Raw genomic sequence first — 21131 nt, forward strand, 5'->3', positions numbered from 1 at the left:
TTTATCGGCTTATCGCACGATTCATTACGAATTCGGAAGCATTTACGAGCACATACATCATATATCCGTCTTGGGCATTTTGCAGCGTATGAACGCAAATAGCGGTTTCTTATGGAAAGTATACAGTGGATGATATTTGTAGGAGTTTGGCTTTCAGTAGCTGAACTATTACAAGGCCGAAAAATAGTTTATGCGAGTGGCTTTCGTCACAATTCTATGGCAATTGCAATTACATTTTTTGCCACTGTAACCATTTGTCGTGTAATATGTATAATGGCTAATATGTATAACAAGTATAATGGATAATATGTATGCTAGATGATACAACACTTTCGTCCCGGTCCCCAAATCGCAGATCTCTCCCTAGTAATTACCATTGATGACCATCGTTGCTGTCAACAACATCATCTTCATCATCGACGCTCTCGCTACGACACCGCCTCACTCATAAGCCCTTGTCTCGAATTTGTCTCTCATTCGTTAGTCTCTCTCCTATCTCTGGGTAGATGCCTCACTACGGTCACACTTCCGGAGGCAGTTACAGTCCACTCTCCACCACCTACCCACAGTTATTGTAGTGATAATGGAGTGATAGAGTGTTATTTAAGAGTTACTGGGGTGTTACTGGAGAGTTATTGGATTGTTATTGGAGAGTTATTACTAAGTTATTGCATAGTTATTGGAGAGTCATTGCATAGTTATGGACTTAGCACAATTATAGTGGTACCGTAGCACTGTAGAACTCTAATACCTTAGCACCGTTGCACCGTGGCACCGTAGCACCGTAGAACTGTAACACCACAGCTTTAGTGATGACACAGTAATGACGACACAGTACGGAAGAGATGGTAAAGACTCATACACAGTGTTTCTTACTTGTACTTCTATTCTCACATGTAGATATAGCCTTCTCAACTACCACTCCACTGTTCCTCTTCGCAGTGTCATGTTCTTAGTATTTCGTTTAGTGTATTTTCGCAATCTTATGTACTCTGAATCATATGTCATATCAATTTCACAGTCTACCTGTTGTAACTACTGAGCACTACACTGTATTAAATCTATACTTAATCTGCTTAACTGTCTGTTGTTCATCTCGCTTCACATCAGTTTCTCTTGACATATCTACTCCAATTCACATATCAATTTCTTTTAACATATCAGTTTCTCTTCACATATCAATTTCATAACATTTCATTTTCTCTTGACATATCAACTCCAATTCACATATCAGTTCATCACAAATCACATATCACATTTCACTTCCAGCTCTCACAGTCACATTCACTGCGATCACTCACTGCGATCACTCACTGCGATCCTCTCCCTTACTACCACCTCTCACTGTACACCACCACCAACACCATCACCACCACCACCACCGGAACTCAGCCACTCCCCTCCCCACGTGACCCTCCCACTCCCGGTCCTCCTCCCAACAAAGATTTAACGTTGTGTATCACAGTTACTATCAAAAGAAGGCTAAACTTTGATTACAACACACTTCATTGGATACTAGCAGTGTTTATTCCACAGCGAAACACATCGGCGTGGCATATACATAGCGCCTACATTGCATTGCAAGCACTTTTGTTCCATTACTGCGATTGTACACCTGGAAGAATCAGATACTCTCTCGTTATATTGTTACTGCTCGTACTATCTTAGTGACGGTTTCGTTTATAGCTAGCGCTTGCACCAGATCACAATAGAGATTGGATTCGAAGAAAGTCCACCCGAAAGTTATAGAATAGTGTTTAGACTCGACCAAAACAACCTAGCGTGTTCCAGCTATCGACGGATCCGCTTTAAACAGCATTTTACCTACCAAATCCGTGATTTGCTTCGGGTAGTTATCGTCTCTATATCGTTTGTTAGCCATTGTCATCGCTCATACAAAAAAACCTGCTCGAATAACCACAAAGACAAAACCCCACACTTGAAAGCCAATGTCTTCGCTATTCCGAAGACATGCTGCAACACAGTCGACTCAGATATTCGACGACCAATTCTGGGGCTGGTACCTTGAAAGCTTCACCTCGATTCCTCGGGATGTCGTAGGACATCCTATTCCTCCGAATCCAAAGAAATACAGCTCTTCTTCACACTCGGTACATACGCTCCAGAAATACTTCGAGGCATTGAAGTTGCCCATACCGTCATTCAAGAATGCTGCTGCTCTCTTGACCTCGCCCTTCACCCAAGGAGATCTCATTAAAGCCTTTCATTTAGCAAGATACTTCCAATTAAGTGCCGAGGGCCTCTTTTTAACCAACTCCAATATAGACAAACTTGGAGGACGAATCAGCTACGTCGGTGCAGAAAACTGGGAAAATGTAATGTGTTATCTCGATGCATTGCTTTTCTCAATGTTTGCCAACTTAGAGAGTTTCGATCCCATTCTTTTCATATCTAACAAGAGCCTGAATCACACAGTTAACCAACTAGCAGCACTACTCAGAGTATATATTTCAATGATCCGTTCAGGAAACTTAGTCACTACAGATATTACAATAAGAATTTGTGAGGTATTGCATAAATTAGGCTTTAAAGAGGCATTATCGCATAAACAGCAAGATTCTGCTGCATTATTTGAATTCTTAACAGAGACTTTGTCCATGCCATTGTTGACGTTCAAAATAGATATTAAGCATGGAGGAAAATATAGCAAGGAAGATGACGAAAAAATTCTGAAAGAAAGAATTCTCTTCGTCTCTCTCCCAGATGAAGATGATCCACCGCCTCCGAAACCTCCATCGAAGAACGAGAAAGTCGAACTTCTCTCCCCTGAAAAGCTTCCCTCCACCGCAGAAGAAAACCCTATCAAAAGAGTCAACAGTAATCCCTTCAGAAAACCGGAGGATTTACCATCTTCGACTGAGAATAAGGAAGCTTTTCCTAAAATAGAAAGTAATCATTTGAAGCCTCCAAAGGATCACGTAGAGAGCAGTATCGATCCAAAGCAACAAGAGATTGATACTGAAACTTCAGTAACAGAGGCTCCAGCGGCCAACCCAGATGAGGAAGGGATATTATTGGAGGAATGTTTAGAACACTACTTCAACAACTCCATTTCAGTGAAAAGAGAACTCGAACGTAGGGCTACTCTTGAAAGGATTAATCCAGGAGAAGTTCTGTACCATGATACAGATGTGATTCCAGAGAACGAAGTAGCAATGTCTACAATTTCCTCCGTAAATCCTGCACTTGCAGAGAGAACACATTCAGGTAAGTACCAGCCAAGCCATGATCTCGTGGAGAATATGGAAGAAGCCATCAGTTTGAAGAGCGTCACTCTGTCGACCAGACCTGCTCCTCACAAATCTAATCCTTTTAGATACTCTTCGAGAACGAGATCATCGACACTTTCAATATGGTCCCTCAATGATGGAGAATCCACAGGAGGTACAGTTAAATCAAAGGAAGTCAATCTTCCGGCCTGGATGTTTTTGCGTCTTCTACCATTCTATACTGATGATAATAATCAGACTACCGCCGCAAATCAGAGCATAGCACGTAACTCAAAGGAATTTGTCAACAGAAGACCGATTTTACCGATCTGCCTTAAACGCTACTCTTTTGATATGACGAATGCTCTGGCTAAAAGGTCGCAAAAGAGAATTATCATTCCACCTATCATCGACTTGCCACAGTTTGTAGCAGACGATGTTGACGAGGAAACTCCAGGAAACTACAGATTAATTTTAGAAAGTGCTATCTGCCATAGAGGGCATTCGATAACTCTGGGTCATTTCATATCAGTGGTGCGCAAAGACACGAATAATATCTCCGCATCAGACGAGGAAGCAGCTAATTCAACTTGGTACTTGTACGACGATATGAAGAAGAAATCCAGGATTGTTGAGAAAACGTTCAATGAAATTTTTAATACAGAGTGGCCATACTTGTTGTTTTATAGACTTGTGACAACAGATGAAGTCGAGTCTGGACATGGCAGTTCCAACTCTAGCAAGTTGAATCTCAATACAGTACCTCACAGTACGACCAACCCTTTCATTCCGCCACAAGGATCCAAAAACAAATACTGGACGGACGACGGGGGTTTATCTCCCATTATGTCAGGTAACAACTCACCTCCAAACTCACCTCCAAGTTTGGTTGAGGATTCCAATACGCTCCAGAGACTTGAAAGTGCAGTCAGTAGCACTTCAAGTGTTCCTATAGCAGATATTCTTCCGACCGATCCCCGTTTTATAGACATCAAGAATAAGTACTTTTGGTACGTTTTGGATAAGAATAAGAATTACTACAAGGAAGTCTCTAGTATTTCAAAGCATGGAACGAGAGAACCAAGTATTTGCTTGAGTCCTCAATTCCGTCGCAATAGTCAATGGAGCGATAAGTCTGCTGTAAGCAGTATAAATTCGCCTTTGCAATACAATTTACAAGGTGAGATTCCTACGAATGATCTTTCGTCTGATATGATTGATTTGGAAAGCAAATTCAGTGATTTGAATACTATAAATAGTGGTTCTAGTCCCTCATTGTTTAAGCGTACTGCTCAGAAGATTTCATCTCCCCTTCTGGGTACTCCTAAAGTGGACAGTGTTCTCGCTTTGAATAGTACGATTTCTCCAGTCAATCTCGATAGCGAAGTTCTGGTACTAGGAGCAGATAAAGAAGACAACCACAACGAAAGCTATCCTATAGATACTGAGAAAGAAGACATCAAGTTAGACAGTCATAAAGAAGATCATCATGACCACCATAACCACCATCACGAGCACAAGAGTAAAACAGGTTTTCACAGAAAGCGCAAATCAGCAAGAGATAATTACAAGAAAGAGAAGTGCAGTATTATGTGAAGAACTTAATATACAATTCCTACAGGAATTCAGTTCTATAGCATCATCATAGAAGTGTTAACCACAAGCCTTGCATTTATATACACCATATGATTTTACAAGCATATATAGCATGTCCTTAATATAACAAACAAGAATATAACCCTAGGTGTATCAGTACTTCTCTATACTACTTTCTAATCACAGTAAAAGATTTCCCCAGTGGTACCAGCCATTAGGACTTTGCTGGTTTCCTGAGGATGGAAGTGAATGCAACTGATTGGTTTATCGCTTACTTTGAACTTATTAATGAGTCGACATGTCTTCCAATCCCAGAAGTAACCATAACCACTGGAATCTCCACTCATTATGATTTTACCGTCTGGAGAAATATCGATTCCAATTCCGTATCCAGCGACATTATGCCCTTTGAATGTTTTCTTTCTATTAAACTTAAACTTGCCATGCCCTTGAATCACTTGTATCGAGTTATCCATGCTCTGTAAAGCAATAAAGTTACCACCAGGGTAAACTGCAGCTGTTGGCATAGAGTGCTGAGAAGGATCTGAAATGAACTTGATGGGGATATTAATTCTCCAATCCCAAAATCGTACGGTCTTATCATCAGAGGTGGACATAAATCTGTTATTATCGTCAATTATTGTCAACGAGTTGATTGCACCCAAATGATGATCATATGTTTGAACTGGCTCCTCTGAGTTCAAGCCGCCTAAATCATAATGCTGTATTTTGTTATTGCTAAGACCAACGATGAATTCTTTTTCATTATTAGGGTTGAATTTAATAACGTTGGGGATGGCATTAATCTTCATTGTTCTTTTGATTTCTCCTGTTTCTGTATTCCACAACACTATTTTCTTGTCGAATCCACAGCTTAGGAACTCGCTACCTGAGCTGTTAAACGTTACATCCTTAACTGATTGTGAGTGACCGTGAAAGATTCTGAGTAGTTCTCTTTTATGGTACAAATCCCAAAGTCTAATCTTTCCATCGTTGCCAGCAGATAGAAGCAAATGACCAGATTTCGGGAAAAGCTCAAGTTTCGTTACACCCTTTGAGTGTCCTGTAAAGGTATGAATGACACGCTTAGGCACAAAGCATTCCTGTGAACCAGGTTCTTTGGTGAGATTAACATCCAAATCTCTTGGTATATGCATATAGGTTCGTCCAAGGTAGTCGAATTGATTAGAGCCCAAGAACTCTGTAGTTATGGCACCTGATGTAGCCTTCTCTTCAATACCAGAATCATTTTCGCTGTCATAAGTATTCTTATCTCCCTCCTGATCTTCTTCAAGCTTCGTCGGTATTACATCGACATCTGATTCTGAATTGTCCCTCACTTGTTTATCAGCAGCCTCTTCGTCGCTACTATATTTGGCCCATGGGCCCAAATAATCGTCATCTTCCGCAGCACCCTTCTTGGTTCGCTTCCTCTTGAGTTTCTTTACCTTTGATTTGACATCATTTGACGGGCCTTTATTTCGTTTCTCTAACTTGGCGTGAAGTTCAAAGGTAGCAGAGTCGTAGTATGTTTCCTCTGCATTTCCGGCGAAGTTCTTTCTTTTCTTTCTTTTGGCCGATGTAGATACCAAACTTGAGGATATTTCTGGCTCTGCTTCCACCGAATGGGTTTCTGTGTATGTCTGAATCTCATACTTTGGTAGCACGGGCAATTGAGGTACCTCTTCGTCCTCACTTGAGCTATACCCTTGAACAATAGACATGTCAGTAGTTATATCGAAATACGATGCTGTTTCCCCAGAATTTTTCCTACTCCCAATACAAAACAGGTCTAAAAATTAACTTCAAAAATACAACAATGTACCAAACCTAGATCACTTAATAAAGTCAAAAATACAACACCAATTTTCTTCAATAAACTCTCAAATACAACAACAATTTCTTACAACAACAATATCTTACAACAACACAACAACTAAACCACACAACAACACCCTACAACAACACTCTATTCTATCCCATCTACAACCACAGAGTCCTCCACAGTAAACAGACTGAAAAATTCTCCTGCAGATACTCCTCATCGCTCCGAGTCGCTTCAAAAATTATTATTACTACTGTTTTTGATAGACTTTGGAGAGATTGGGACCGGATCTGGAAGAAGAGAGAAGTTGTTCTGTGGTACTGTTGTACAGGTAGAATAGTTAGTGGATAGCTGTAGAAAAAATACAATGGCCAAAAGAAGAGTGGAAGAAGAAGAAGACTCCGACATCGACGTCAGTTCTACGGACTCGGAGAACGAAATCGAAGAAACTCAGGGCAATGAGGATGGAAACGGTGCAGAAGAAGAAGAAATAGTCAATGTAGACTTTGACTTTTTCGACCTTAACCCAGAAGTCGACTTCCACGCCACGAAAACGTTTCTTAGACAGCTTTTTGGGGACGACGCCGGCTCATTTGACATATCGGGATTGGCAGACTTGATTTTGACGAAAAATGCCGTTGGAACAACAATTAAAACCGATGGTAAGGAGAGTGATCCTTTTGCACTTCTCTCAGTGATTAACTTGACAGAAAACTTGTCTAACCCAAGTATAAAGAAAGTTGTTGAATACGTATTCCAGAAAACCAGCAAGAATTTGGAATTCAATTTGATCTTGAAGAAGTTATTGGCCAACGGAAAAACCACCAAGGACACCAGTAAACAATTGAAGGTCGGTTTGATCATCAGTGAAAGAATGATCAACATGCCAGTTGAGGTTGTTCCTCCAATGTACAAAATGCTCTTGGAAGAGATGGCCAACGCTGAAGATGCTCATGAAAAGTACGAATTTGATTACTTCTTGGTCATTTCCAAGGTGTATGAACTTGTGGACGCCGCTGTACAAGAAGATGACGACACGCAGAAGTCAAAGAAGAAGAAGCCAGCCCTGAAAAAAGCTGTTGAGATGGACTATTTCCACTACGAGGACATGATCTTGGAAGAGAAAGCAGCTTACAAGGGAATCTATAACTATACACAAGTCAAGCAGGAAACAGACTCTAGAAGAGTTTTCACTGAATATGGTATCGATCCTAAGTTGAGTTTAATATTGATTGAGAAGGACAAGTTGGCCGAGTGTGTTCCGGAGATGGAGGAGAAGTTCCCGCCATTTTAGAGTTTGCTTGGTAATGCCATGTTATCACTAAAGATGTCCATAATTTCTATAACCATCATCATCATAGATACTTGTATACAACTTTGCGGTTTTCGATAACTGTACTTGAATAGGCGGTGTATTGGTGACCGTCTTTTCTCTTTTCATCATTTGTACATTAATAGATAAAAATACAATTTATACGGCTTTTGCTGTTTCACAATAGGATGGCCAAACTATAACAGTGGCTCCAATACAAGATAAAGTACGATATGAATGAATAATGGTAGAAGTTAGACAAGTAATTGTTTTGTAGATTTTCATGTTCTTTTCATAATGAAATGCTGCCGAACGTGTGGAATGGTCAGGGTTTCCAAATAAGATGTAAAGGAAACCGAATTTAAGCAATTTTTTTCACTTCCTTTCCATAAGCTCAACCCCCCAGGGCAAGTGATTACCCCCACATAAAATAGCTCTTGAATGCCTCCTTTCTGTTTCCAATACTCCTCCTCCATACTTACCCGACTCAACATCTTTTCAACTATATTAGCCATATTCACCATACACACCATCATTTTCATCGCCCACCCCCCTCCCCTCCATTATTGCTGCACGATAACGGCTGCAAAATTTTAACGTGCATACCTTTTCTTCCCTAATAATAAAATGAGGTGAGCCATCACAACGAAGCATGCTTGGTGGAATCTACACTTCTTTGGAGGATGCAAATTCGAGACTATTGATATATATATATGTATATATACCAGCCACTGCCTTTTTACCGGAGTTTTGTCTTCTATTGAACTCCATATATCAATTCCATACCAACTCCATATCGACTCCTCCCTTCATTACCACCCTCACCAAATCTACGGCACACAGAGAACAACGTATACACAAATAGACCCCCATCAAATACACCATAAATACCACTGTTTCACACTAAAATCATCTCATTCGACACCCCACACTCCCTACAACACCATTACACCTACTTTCACCTCCATCAACCAACTTTAACCCCAAATCTCTACCCCCTTCAAAACCACCCCTTGGTGATTGGTAGCGCCGTCACATACAAAAACTCACAAACTCAACCCATATTAACCGGCACACGACCCCTTTACCCGCCAAACGAAAATTTTTCAGTTTTTTCAATTTCTTAACTATGGAGATCTTAGTTAATGAAGAGAGATCTTTTGTTTGAATTGGTATATTATAGGTAGTTTTGCCATATATTGATAGGTATAATATTACAAGAAAGGTACAATGGCTCCTCCTTACAAGAACCACCACAACTTCCGTCCGGAAAACGTGCTTAAACGTGCCGAGGACTTGATTGGTGTTGGAGAACCAGAAGCTGCTCTTGATGTTCTCTATGATTTGATCACGTCTAAAAGAACCCGTTATCTTCAGGTCGAGGACCTTGAGCCCATCGCTCTTCTCCTCATCGAGCTCGCTGTTGACCTCAGAAAGGGTAAGCTTGCCAAGGATGCTCTTCACCAGTACAAGAAGAACGTCCAGATGTCAGAGAACGGATTGGAATCCGTTCAAGTCATTGTTCGTAGATTCATTGAATTGGCCGAAAAGAAACTCGACGAAGCCCAAGCAAAGGCTGATATCAGAATCGACCAAGAAGAAGATGAGGACTTAGAGGCCGCCCAGACGCCAGAAAGTATTCTTTTATCTGCTGTTTCTAACACTGATTCTGCTGACCGTACCGAAAGAGAGCTTGTCACTCCATGGTTGAGATTCTTATGGGAAGCTTTCAGAGCCGTGTTGGATATCTTACGTAACAACTCCAAGCTCGAAGTGACCTACTCTGCTATTGTTAACCAGGCTTTCAAGTTCTGTCTTAACTTCTCCAGAAAGGCTGAGTTCAGAAGACTTTGTGAGTTGCTTAGAGCTCACATGCAATCTGTTACTACACAAACCAAAACTTCTACCAACCATGCCATTGATCTTTCTGAAACCGAGACCGTTCAACGTTATTTGGAACAACGTTTCGCTCAATTGAACATCTCCGTCAAGCTTGAGTTATGGCAAGAGTCTTTCCGTTCTGTTGACGATGTTCATAGTTTGATGACTGCTTCAAAGAGAGCCCCAAAAGCTACCATGATGGCTAACTACTACGAGAACTTGGCTAGAATCTTTGCTGTCAGTGACAACGCTCTTTTCCATGCTGCTGCTTGGAACAAGTTTTTCAACTTGTACTCTCAATCTCCAAACGCTACCGACGCTGAGTTGTCGCACTATGCTTCTGTTCTTGTTCTTTCCACCTTGGCTATTCCACAGAAGGCTTTGAACAGCAACGAAACTGTTGTTGACGAGCACAAGACCAAGAACTCTAAGTTGTCTTCTCTTTTGAACTTGAACCATGTCCCAACTAAGGAAGCTTTAATCAAGTCCATCACTTCTAAGTCCATCTTGTCTTACGTTGATGAGCCAATCAAGGAGTTGTTCAACATCTTAGAAGGTGGTTCCTTCCACCCATTGGCTATCAAGGCCAAGATTGCTGCTGTTTTCAAGCGCATTGAGGAAGACAAGGACTACAAGCAGTACATTCCAACTTTGACCGAGGTCATCCTCATCAGAATGTACCAACAAGTCTCTCAAATCTACGAGACTGTCAAGTTGGACTTCTTGGTCTCTTTGGGTATTATTGAAGGTCCAGAGCACACCTTGAACCAATTACAGGTTGAGGACTTGATCGTCAACGCTGTTAAGGACGGTCACTTGTCTTTGACCATTGACCACGAGGCTGACGTTGTCTCCTTCAAGTCTGACCCATTCGACGAATCTCTTGATGACACTTTGGCTGACAAGTTGCAAATCTCCCCAGCCGAGCTTGTCAGAACTCAAATCTCCAAGTTGGCCCAGACCTTATCTTCTGCAGCCATTATCCTTGACCCTAACTATGAAGCTCGTGCTGAACAAGCCCGTAATATTGCTTTATCTAGAGCTGTCAGCGAGATGGTCAAGGAGCAACAAGAAATTGCTGATCGTGTCAAGGTTATCGAAGAACGTAAGCGTATTGCCGATGCTATCAAGAGAGAAGAAGAAGCTGCCGCTGCTAGAGCCAGAGCCGAGAAGTTGATTGCTGACCAGAAGGCCGAGCAAGAGAGATTGGCTTCTGAACAAGAGAGAAGAAACTTGGAGAAGTTAGAGAAGGAGAAGGAGATGATCAGAGAACGTGAAAAGAGAAAGATGGCCGAAGAAATCAATGCCAAGGGTATTATCAAGGTTGACTTGGACAACTTGGCCGAATTGGACACTCAGAAGTTACAACTCATGCAAATTGAGCAATTGAACAAGGACAAGAAGGAGTTGGAAGACAAGTTGAAGGCTGTTGCTAAGAAGAGTGATTACCTCGAGAGAGCTTTCCGCAGTTACGAGTTGAAGTACTTAGAGAAGGACGCTGAGCAACAACAAGAGGAAGAGAAGAAAAACTACGAACTCATTCGTCAAACCAAGATTGCTAAGGCTAAGAAGGAGTACGAAGAGGCTATTGCCTTGAAGGAACGTCTCCAGAGAATTGTTCCAGAGTACACCAGCTTCAAGTCTGTCATTGACAAGAAGAACGCTGCCAGAGTTGCTGAATTGAAGAAGGAAGCCGCTGCCAAGTTCCAAAGAGCTAAGCAAGAGCGTATCGAGAAGGTTAAAAACCAACGTATTGAAGAATTGAGAGTCAGAAAAGAGAGAGAACGTAAGGCTGCTGCTGAAGAGGCTGCTGCCGCCGCTAAGGAGCGTGAAATTGCCAAGTGGAAGGAAGAATTGAGACTCCAGAAGGAGAAGGACGAGGAGCTCGCTAGAAAGAGAGCTGCCGTTGAGGAGGAAGCTGTTGCTAAGGCCAAGGCTTCTCTTGCCCCAGCTAAGCCATTGACTTTCGCCGAAAGAATGAAGTTGAAGAGAGAGGGTAAGCTTGCTTAGATTGAAGTAATCTCTAGGATTATAGAAGTTTAATACATGTAAATTAGTAACCAGCAAGTGTAGAAACGGGTCAGCCGTGTATGTTTTTTCAAAGTCAAATAGCCCCATGCTTCCTTATTTCGATGAAGACTTTGGTAATATCAGTGATCGATTCACATAAATGATTGTCAGTTTCAGAATAACAATTCTAAATTTCAGAGAAGCATAGTCCAACTCGTTAGCAAGTAGTAAAGATGTTTGATTTTATGGAGTAATTTCATTAAATTGTCATTCCATTGCGTTCTAATCACAAATCAGCATATCAATCGCTACTACTTTTGTTCAACTATATTGAATTTTCAATTCATTACTCATCGTATCTCTGTATATGTCTATGTTGACATCAAGATAGGCCACTTCACAGTGCGTTTATATAGAAAATCCATTGGCTAAACGTCTTACTCGTGAACAGAAGTATGTATGCATTGTGAGGAAATCAACTTCTTTTGAAAAACAAGTAACATTACCCTCTATATCATTCTTCTCTAGAAAACACTCGATCATCCTCTCCCCATAATACCACTACCACAACTTCCACTAAGAAGAAATTTCAACAAAATATAATCATAAAATCATTCCAACAAGTAATTAAATTACTACCAACAAGTTCTTCCAACAAGTTCTTCCAACAAGTTCTTCCAACAAGTACTTCCAACAAGTTCTTCCAACAGCTTCTTCCAAGAACTCCTTCCTTCAGCAAGTTCCTCCAACTACTTCCTCCAACAAGATCTTCTTCCAACAAGTCCATCTACCAAATTCCTCCAACACTCGAAACGACTGCAAAATACAAATGCCGCTCACAATTTCCCAATGCGGCACATACATAAAAAATTCCCTGGAACCCCAGGAATTATTGTTTTTCAGATTTTCCAATTTTTTTCACTTTCCTCGAGTTTGTTTGACTTAGTATTTCCTCTTGTTTCTATGGGTGGATAGTAGTATATGTTTCGTTAATAGGCAAAAAGGTAAGAGTTGGTACCGTATTTACATTAACACTATTTGGAAATTTGGCGAAACGAATTATAATCGATATGACAAAAGCAACAATAATCACTGTTATCGGCTCGTTGAACTACGATTTGGTGACCTTCACCAAGAGAGTGCCTGAAGCCGGTGAAACCTTCCAGGCCGATGCCTTCGAGAACCATCTCGGTGGAAAGGGACTCAATGAAGCCTTGGCTTCTGCAAGATTGAGTTCTGGAAACACTGCCTCTATCAGAATGATCGGAAATGTTGGCAATGATGCTTTCGGAAAAGAATTGAAGCAATCGTTGGTGGACGCTGGAGTAGACACTTCCTTCGTTAAAACACTTGAGAATAAGTCTTCCGGTGTAGCTGTCATTCTAGTTGAAGAGGAAAGCGGAGAAAATAGAATCTTGATTACAGCTGGTGCCAATGGTGAACTCAAACCAACCGATTCCGACTATGAAGAGTACTTTCCAAAGCGTACCGAAGCAATTAACGAATACTTGATTTTACAGAACGAGTATCCAGACACACTTAATACCATCAACTGGATCAAATCAAACCGCCCTCACATCAATATAGCGTACAATCCCTCACCCTTCAATCCCGAGTTTATAACTTCCAATGTTCTCTCAAAAATTGATTTATTTATTGTCAACGAGGGTGAAGCTTTGGATGTAGCCTCCCACATCTTGAAAGATACAGAGTATCAGCAATTCAAAGATACCATTGCAGAGAATGCTAAAGAGGGTTTCAAGCTGTTGGCTGTGAAATTACAATCCCTAGTCAACCAGGACAATATCAAGACAGTTGTAATCACCATGGGAAGCAGAGGAGCCGTATATGTCTCGAAAGAACTCGAAACTCCAGAATACGAGCCTTCCAAGAAAGTTACCCATGTCATTGATACCACTGGAGCGGGCGATACCTTCTTCGGTGGTGTTGTGCTGGCCATGGCCCAGGAGAAGTCGATTGTAGAGGCAGTGAAGTTTGCTACTACAGCAAGTAGCTTGGCCATTCAGAAGAAAGGAGCAGCAGAGAGCATCCCACAATTTGAGGAGGTTCTTAAAGCTCTTTAGCTCTTAATAATCCGTATCTATTCCAGCAAGCAGTTCCAGACGACTGTAACGCTCATCTACAATGAGAATGCCATTGCAATACTGCAAATGCCCTTTTTCTAGAAAAGATTATATATTAAATAGTGATGAAAAAGGAACCATGCAATAGCATGTATAGAATTGTGGCTGGTCATTATGACACTGGCAAAAATGTAGGAGGGGTCGTTATACCGTAACGTTATAAATATATAATTATATTTTGCATCCATTTACAGATGCTTAAATAATGGTAAAGTCAACCAGAGGCCAGAGGATCCGAATGTAACGACGACAAATATGATTATAACAATATTTGAACAGGTAAATACCTTATCGATGCATGCTTATCTCTCCTAATTAGGCCTTTCTCGAACGGACCAGGTGGTTCAGGCCTTCGGCTTGTGGAGTTGGGGACAAGGTTCTACCAGAGACGTAGACGTACTCATTGACTTGAGCTGCCACACCACCATGGACAGACTTGACGATCTTGGCCTTCTTGGAAGTCTTTCTCTTGTAAACATCGATGTAGAAGGCGATGAACAACACCAAGTATGAAGACAAGATAGCACATCCACTGTAAGCAGCAAGCATGGTACCAGCACAGTCACCACAGACAGGTACAACATCAAGCAACAGTGGGAAGTAAGTGTAGATCAACTTCTGGTAAGTTGCAAAATAGACGAAACCCAAGTCCAACACGAACTGGATGATTTGGAATCTGGTGACCCATTCCTTCCACCACACTCTGATTCCTCTAGCAGCAAGGAAGTAGTACCAGTACATGACTACATGGACACCCAAGTTCAAGGTGATAGGAACCCAAGAAATAGGAGTCGAACCGATCAACTGGGTGTAACATAACAAGGCAGTAGCACCATGGTGGTAAGTGTGTAAGAAGGTTAACTTCTTTTGTTTGACGACCAAGAAGACAGTGTCGATGAACTCGGTGAACTTGGTGATGTAGTTCAAGTAGTACAAGCAGACCATTTCTTGAGTCCAAGCGTTTTCGTTACAGATAGCGTAGAAGAGACCATGGTGGTAGATGATAGGAATCAACTGCTCCGCCATCAAAACCAACAACGTCAATGAAAGCGAGGTCAAGAAGAGGTTGTGGACTTGGAAAAGACCGTTTAACACGAACGGCTTGATCTTGAACGTCTTGAAGATGAAGTCTCCGCCGAAGATCACGGTGTAGTACAAGGCGATGACTCCAGCAACTGGAGGGAAGGTGGACAACGGGAGTTCACCGACGATGAACTCGAACTGGGAAGGAATGAAGCTTCCACCAGTGGCACGGGTGACGGCAGCGTCGAAGAGAGGCCATAACTTGATGCCGAAGGGGGTATCGAAGGTAGGGACTGGGAAGGACGACATTGTATATGAAAAGGAGGTGTCGACGAAGAGCTATTTGAAAGTGAATAAGGATGGTATTATGGGATATAACGAGAAAACCAGAAGACTGACCGACTTGATAACTAACTAACTAACTACTAACTAAATGTAAAACAAGTTATAGAATTATACAGCGATTTACTACACCGAAGATACAACTTTACACGGCGAATTCTCTATCCAGTGACTCGAATATCAATAGCTATTAGACAAGAAAAAGAGTGTCAACAGCTTTGTTGAAAACCTTTGCAGCAAACGTCGAAAAGTAAATAAAGATACAAAGCGTGTATAATACACGGCCAGAGGAGAGACACAGGCAGAACCAGAGTACAGCGAGAGTACAGCGAGAGTACAGCGAGAGTACAGCGAGAGTACGCAGAATACAGACTACACAGAATACAGACTACACAGAATACAGACTACACAGAACACGAAGTACTTCATACACAGAAAAGACACGGATGAGGAGGAAGTATACACAATGAACATAGTTGTGTGTGTAGCACCAGAAACGGGTATAAGCAGCGAGACGGGTAACGATATGGGATGGAGCATGTGCTACGGTCTTGGAGGAGATGTGTGTAATAAACTACTAGAGATAATAATCTACTAGATATTCATAATAATGTAAGGAATGTAATGTAAGCTGATGCTGATGTGATGGGGTGAATAAAACATGAGATGGGAAAGAGAGAGAGAGAGAAGGGAACAGCCCTCCCGCGATGAGACTGAAAAATTACGACGAAGACGACGATTACGATGACGGTAAGGTCAGAATTGAATAAGAACATGAGAGTAATTTCTCTCCACAATTGAACTTTTCCTTTTAAGATTGTAGTCACTTCAATACTTCGATTGCTAAACATCCTCCTACCCACCACCCTCTTACCATCCCTCATCACCGAGATCATCGCTCTTGACAGAATCTTTACCCCATCGCATTGTTTACTAATACGGTAGTCGCTGCAAAACGCGTATTTCTGCCGTGGTATTACCCCACGGAAGAAATTTGAACAGTCACATGGGCTGGGTTTTTGTTGCATTTACAGAGGTTATGAATGGACGGGCCACCGCGACGAGGGAATAGGGGTGAGTAGAGGTTAGAGCAGGACGTGTAATATGAACGTATAATATGAACGTATAATATGAATTTTTTTGCCATTTTTAAAGCAGGTTCAAAAAAATAAGCAGAATAGGGGAAGAAAATGAAGACTCACTGGACACGAGAGGGAAGAGGCAAAAAAAGTCACGTTACAAGAAATTTATGTCGTATTGGTATCGCCATCACTTGTTAGAGAGCCAGGAATTGAAATTGTGAGTGTGTGATTGTATGAATCTGGGTACATATGAATCTGGGTACTGAGAGCCATTTTGATTGTCAAAAAAAGATATGGGAACCGCCGGTGAGTTGTTTTATGTCAAGACGTGATGAGAGGCTTAAAAATTGTTAGAGCAAATACTCAAATAGTGAGAGAGATTACCGTGTAATGTAGAAAGTGTGGGCCGAAACCCGTTCAGTATTTTTCTTGTTCTTGTTCTTGTTCTGTTCATTTTTTTGTTTATTACCAAGAAACTTCAATTCAGTGAAGTTATGTAATGAATGAGTTCAGTAACAAATGAAAGTTAGCTTATCCAACAAAGAGCAACAAAGCCCTATCTCATTGACTTTGAAACTTCTACTTCATTTCGCAAATTGACTGCTTTGGATTGGCCTACCCATTCTTATATCATATCGGTCATAGCATTGGTGTCGGTTCCCATGTGTCATGTCATGTCGTCTACCTTTCTGTGTCTCAGTCTCAGTCTTAGTCCTCAGTCTCAGTCTTTCTCTCTCTCTCTGTCTATGCGTCTGACTCGCGCTATTATTTACTGCGCATGTGCCGCAAAAAATTGCCAATTTACCGCTGGAATCAATTTCTCTCTAGCGAGACTCTCTCTACGAGACTCTCTCTCTGTGTGTCGCTCTCTCTGTGTGTCGCTCTCTCCCTGTCTCGCGTATTTCTGTATATCAGTCTCACTATATTTCAGTCTCTCTCTCTCACTCACTAAACATGACGGGACCATAATTATAGGGTGCAAAAGACGTCCATTGGCCTTCATTTCAAATACTCTACGAACCAACTGTTGAATCTTCAGTTTCCATAAATGTCCACTTTCTTTGGTTCTGCTACCCATTTATTAAACTGGGACAACCCACCTCACGACTTCTAACACCACTGAGAACTCTCATCAAGCTTTACTCTCATCGCCTCATCGCACTCTCATCTCTTACCATTTGAAGATTTTGACATATCTCAATTGTTACATCTTTTCTTTGCACAATTGTTGTCGTAAGCACTCAAAAATCCTCAGCGTATAGACTCAATTCATGGCAGTTCATGTCCCGAGTACCTTCTAACTACGGTCCCAACAATTCCGGCGGTGTTTCAGAGTCATCGGACTCGGGCTCGGCAAGCAATGAGTCGTCTCTGGGAAGTGACTCAAGCGGCTCTGAAGAAGAATCGTCTAGTGAGGAAGAACAGGTCCTTCTAAAGCCCGTATTTTTGTCAAAGTCACAAAGGGCTAGAAAGAATGAAAGAAAAGATGTGGAATCGGGTGATCCAATGCAAATTTCAGATAGACAGAAGCAGGTTGCACTATCAAAACTCGAACAGAGTACCAAGAATTCGTCTCTACAAGATACGGAAGAGAACGATTTCGATGGAATAGATGACACAGACGATCTAGAACCTGAGAAGGAATTTGAAGACTGGAAAAGTAGAGAATTGGCACGCTTTTACAGAGACAGAGAATTGTGGAGACAAGAAGAGGCTATTGTCGACGAGAGAATACGAAGAGAGAACATGACAGAGGAACAACTTGAAGAGGACTTCAAGAAAAGACAACTGGAAAAGTCCCAAAAGGAGGAGAACGTCAAAGAATCGAAGCTGTATTATCATAAAGGTGCATTCTTCCATGACGATGAAGAGATTTCAGAGAAGTTCTTGAAGAGAGATTATACTGAAGTGGATGAAAACGGAGACCTTGGGAAGGACCATTCGAGACCAACAAAGTTGAAATTTAAGAAGCAGGCTCAGTAGCCAAAGGGTGCCGTATAGACCAAGTTATAATGACAAATAGCTTAAGTGCTTATAAAATGGAGCACAGACAAATTGCATGGATCATATGAATCGTTCCCTTATTGATCTTTTTTCCAATTCCATGAAGATCTACTACAGAATAAGGATTTATAGTACGGCAAGATCTTCTCATCGGAAAGTATACGAATCGCATAGAAAGGAGTCTTAACTATAAAATGAAGGGTCAATTGAAAGTCAACTTCCTCACTACTGGTTTGGGATCAAGTATTGTATTCAGATTTGTGGCAAAAAAGACATTCACCTTGTAAATCCAACAACATGCATGAAAAGACATTTACAGAGCACGTCTTTCATTTCTGGTTTAACAAGCTCTTTCTCATCCAGATCACCAACTCAAGTAGAACATTAGCAAGTTTGTGGTATTTGACTATTTGCCAGATAAACAAACCCCTGGATACTACAGAATGAGCAACCAAGTCTGTTGAAAGAAGTTGCAAATTTCTTACAGCATGAACTTTTTACTTCTCAAACAACGTTACAACGTCACTACAGGATTCTCCTATCTTCCATCACATTTCACAGCAATAATACCAGATACAACAGGACTCCACCGAGACCGAATCTGTTGCTAATATGCTTTATTTCCATTCCTCATCCTTCGGCATTATCATCATGCACAATTATCAACATACAAAATTCAAAATACCATATTACATCAATGCATACACATAATAAAGCATGTTACATAATAACCAGTAGCTATGTGCATAATATAATATATTATACATAATAATATGTACGATCTTCAAAACAACCAAAACGAGTTAACAACAAAAGTCCAAAAAGAGTTAACGAGAAGAGACGGGACTCTCGCTTTGTAGAATGCTGCAAAAATGAGTGCACCAGAAATAGATATACGCTGTGGTATACAGTGTGGTATACAGTGTGATACAGTATCTTTAGGTGATGTACTTGAAGCAATTGAGTATGATAGAATGAAGATATATATAGAAGGAGGATGTATGATAACATAATAGAAGGAAGATATAATACAAAGATAATAATTTAATAGAAATGAGGATACATATAGAAGGTTGATAATATAACAGAAGAAGATGTATGATACTGTAGTAGAATGAAGATGTATGATAATAATAGATGAAGATATATAATAGAAGTGAAGATATATCAATAGAACGATAATCAGATAATGATGCTGCCAATTAGTAATATATATATATATATGTTTCACAACATGATATACACAAATATTTATAATTATTGACATATTAACATCAACATATAAATTCAACAAATAAATATCAACATCTATAATTACATATAATATATACAGTAGTCAGGTACAATTCCATCACAAGGACTCAATTAACATTCACTATGATCTTATAGAGTTCATAAAGTACAACACCATCACTCTGCGGAAACGGCTTTCTCCAAAATGAATGCGACATCGTGTTTCTTATGACACAACCCACTTCTTATCTCATCTGATCCCATTGAGATAACAATAACGAAGCGTAACTTAGTCTAATTACATATCATATTTATCATTAACACACCTTCACCACATCTTCACACCCCTCTCCACATGTCATTGCTTCCTCTTCCTCCATCCCTCATCCCATTCCTAGAACCATATCTCCCCAGATCAAACCTCGTCTTACCAAACAGACCTTTCGTCACTCTCACATATGCCCAGTCTTTAGACTCAAGAATCGCTGCCAAACCAGGCGCCCAGACAAAGATCTCCCACCAGGAAACAAAGACAATGACCCATTACTTAAGATCGGAACATGATGGAATCATGGTGGGCATTGGAACGGTGTTGGCCGATGACCCCAAGCTCAATTGTCGATTCGTGGAGAACGGAAACACCCACAGTCCCAGACCAATAGTGCTTGATCCTTATGCCAAATGGACTTACCACAAGTCTCAATTGAGTGAGATATACAACATCGGACAAGGATTAGCTCCATATATATTGGTTGACGAATCGGTACAATTGAACCCATTGGATGTTGCTACTCTTCAACAACAAGATGGAAAACACATACGATTGCCATTGATAAAGAATCGCCAGCAGAACTGGGATTATATCCTCAAAGCATTGGTTGATAACGGCATCAGATCAGTCATGATAGAAGGCGGTGCCGTAATCATCAACGAATTATTATCGTACGGTGCCGATAACTACATCATCGACAGCTTGATAGTCACCATTGGCCCAGTATTTCTTGGTAACCAAGGAGTAGAAGTCAGTCCAACAAGCCATGTAGACTTGGAAGACGTCAAATGGTGGACAGGCCAACAAGATAGTGTTCTATGTGCCACTGTTCCAAAGGCTTTCAAGTTAGACTGAAGGGAATGATGATGTTCATAATCATGATCATTCTAATGCTTACCAGTCCTACTTATACAACTGAAACAAGAACCTTCCACCACGGCTAAGAAATAGATGATGCACAATTCTCATATCAAATGCACAATAAGAATAATATGGAAGCATATGGGTACAGAGACAGAGTAAATATAAAGTTACCGGTCTCTTTTTAGAGCCTATAAAAGAATGAAACAACTATAGAAGATGCTCATATAAATGAAAACCATTCACTTTATTATCATTAACGTATTATCCATCGTATCAATACAGATTTACTTTGTTAACTTTCTTAATCAATATTC

At 40.8% G+C, this 21131-nt stretch overlaps 9 protein-coding genes across 9 annotated transcripts; 6 read left to right on the forward strand and 3 right to left on the reverse strand. All coding sequences in view use genetic code 12, as the record gives it.

Annotated features, from left to right (window-relative positions):
* Positions 1-1949: 1949 nt before the first annotated feature.
* On the forward strand, positions 1950-4826 carry RJT20DRAFT_145648 (uncharacterized protein; the record flags this gene model as incomplete). Its single annotated transcript, XM_064918813.1, has 6 exons — positions 1950-2771; positions 3000-3228; positions 3271-4062; positions 4084-4118; positions 4143-4377; positions 4411-4826. The coding sequence occupies 6 exons, from the start codon at positions 1950-1952 to the stop codon at positions 4824-4826; spliced, it is 2529 nt and encodes an 842-aa protein (XP_064773526.1).
* A 137-nt stretch (positions 4827-4963) lies between these two features.
* On the reverse strand, positions 4964-6877 carry RJT20DRAFT_107938 (uncharacterized protein). Its single transcript, XM_064915736.1, has one exon. The coding sequence runs from the start codon at positions 6548-6550 to the stop codon at positions 5003-5005; it is 1548 nt and encodes a 515-aa protein (XP_064773527.1). The 5' UTR covers positions 6551-6877; the 3' UTR covers positions 4964-5002.
* On the forward strand, positions 6878-8211 carry RJT20DRAFT_128685 (protein-transporting protein). The gene has a single exon (XM_064917324.1). It carries the CDS (start codon positions 7019-7021, stop codon positions 7943-7945), a length of 927 nt encoding a protein of 308 aa, XP_064773528.1. The 5' UTR covers positions 6878-7018; the 3' UTR covers positions 7946-8211.
* Positions 8212-9117: 906 nt separating this feature from the next.
* Positions 9118-11905, forward strand: RPG1A (translation initiation factor eIF3 subunit a). Its single transcript, XM_064917325.1, has one exon. The coding sequence runs from the start codon at positions 9194-9196 to the stop codon at positions 11852-11854; it is 2661 nt and encodes an 886-aa protein (XP_064773529.1). The 5' UTR covers positions 9118-9193; the 3' UTR covers positions 11855-11905.
* An 877-nt stretch (positions 11906-12782) lies between these two features.
* Positions 12783-14125, forward strand: RBK1 (putative ribokinase). Its single transcript, XM_064920282.1, has one exon. It carries the CDS (start codon positions 12925-12927, stop codon positions 13936-13938), a length of 1014 nt encoding a protein of 337 aa, XP_064773530.1. The 5' UTR covers positions 12783-12924; the 3' UTR covers positions 13939-14125.
* FEN1 (fatty acid elongase) lies at positions 14126-15647 on the reverse strand. Its single transcript, XM_064920281.1, has one exon. It carries the CDS (start codon positions 15328-15330, stop codon positions 14314-14316), a length of 1017 nt encoding a protein of 338 aa, XP_064773531.1. The 5' UTR covers positions 15331-15647; the 3' UTR covers positions 14126-14313.
* A 1954-nt stretch (positions 15648-17601) lies between these two features.
* RJT20DRAFT_47305 (uncharacterized protein) lies at positions 17602-18831 on the forward strand. Its single transcript, XM_064920284.1, has one exon. It carries the CDS (start codon positions 17727-17729, stop codon positions 18426-18428), a length of 702 nt encoding a protein of 233 aa, XP_064773532.1. The 5' UTR covers positions 17602-17726; the 3' UTR covers positions 18429-18831.
* On the reverse strand, positions 18831-19770 carry RJT20DRAFT_47238 (uncharacterized protein). The gene has a single exon (XM_064920280.1). It carries the CDS (start codon positions 19714-19716, stop codon positions 19234-19236), a length of 483 nt encoding a protein of 160 aa, XP_064773533.1. The 5' UTR covers positions 19717-19770; the 3' UTR covers positions 18831-19233.
* Position 19771: 1 nt separating this feature from the next.
* RJT20DRAFT_47237 (2,5-diamino-6-(ribosylamino)-4(3H)-pyrimidinone 5'-phosphate reductase) lies at positions 19772-21131 on the forward strand. Its single transcript, XM_064920279.1, has one exon. The coding sequence runs from the start codon at positions 20038-20040 to the stop codon at positions 20806-20808; it is 771 nt and encodes a 256-aa protein (XP_064773534.1). The 5' UTR covers positions 19772-20037; the 3' UTR covers positions 20809-21131.

The sequence above is a fragment of the Scheffersomyces xylosifermentans genome, assembly GCF_036884685.1.
Source record: "Scheffersomyces xylosifermentans strain CBS 12540 chromosome Unknown RJT20scaffold_5, whole genome shotgun sequence".
In the NCBI taxonomy this organism is placed as follows: Eukaryota; Fungi; Ascomycota; class Pichiomycetes; order Serinales; family Debaryomycetaceae; genus Scheffersomyces; species Scheffersomyces xylosifermentans.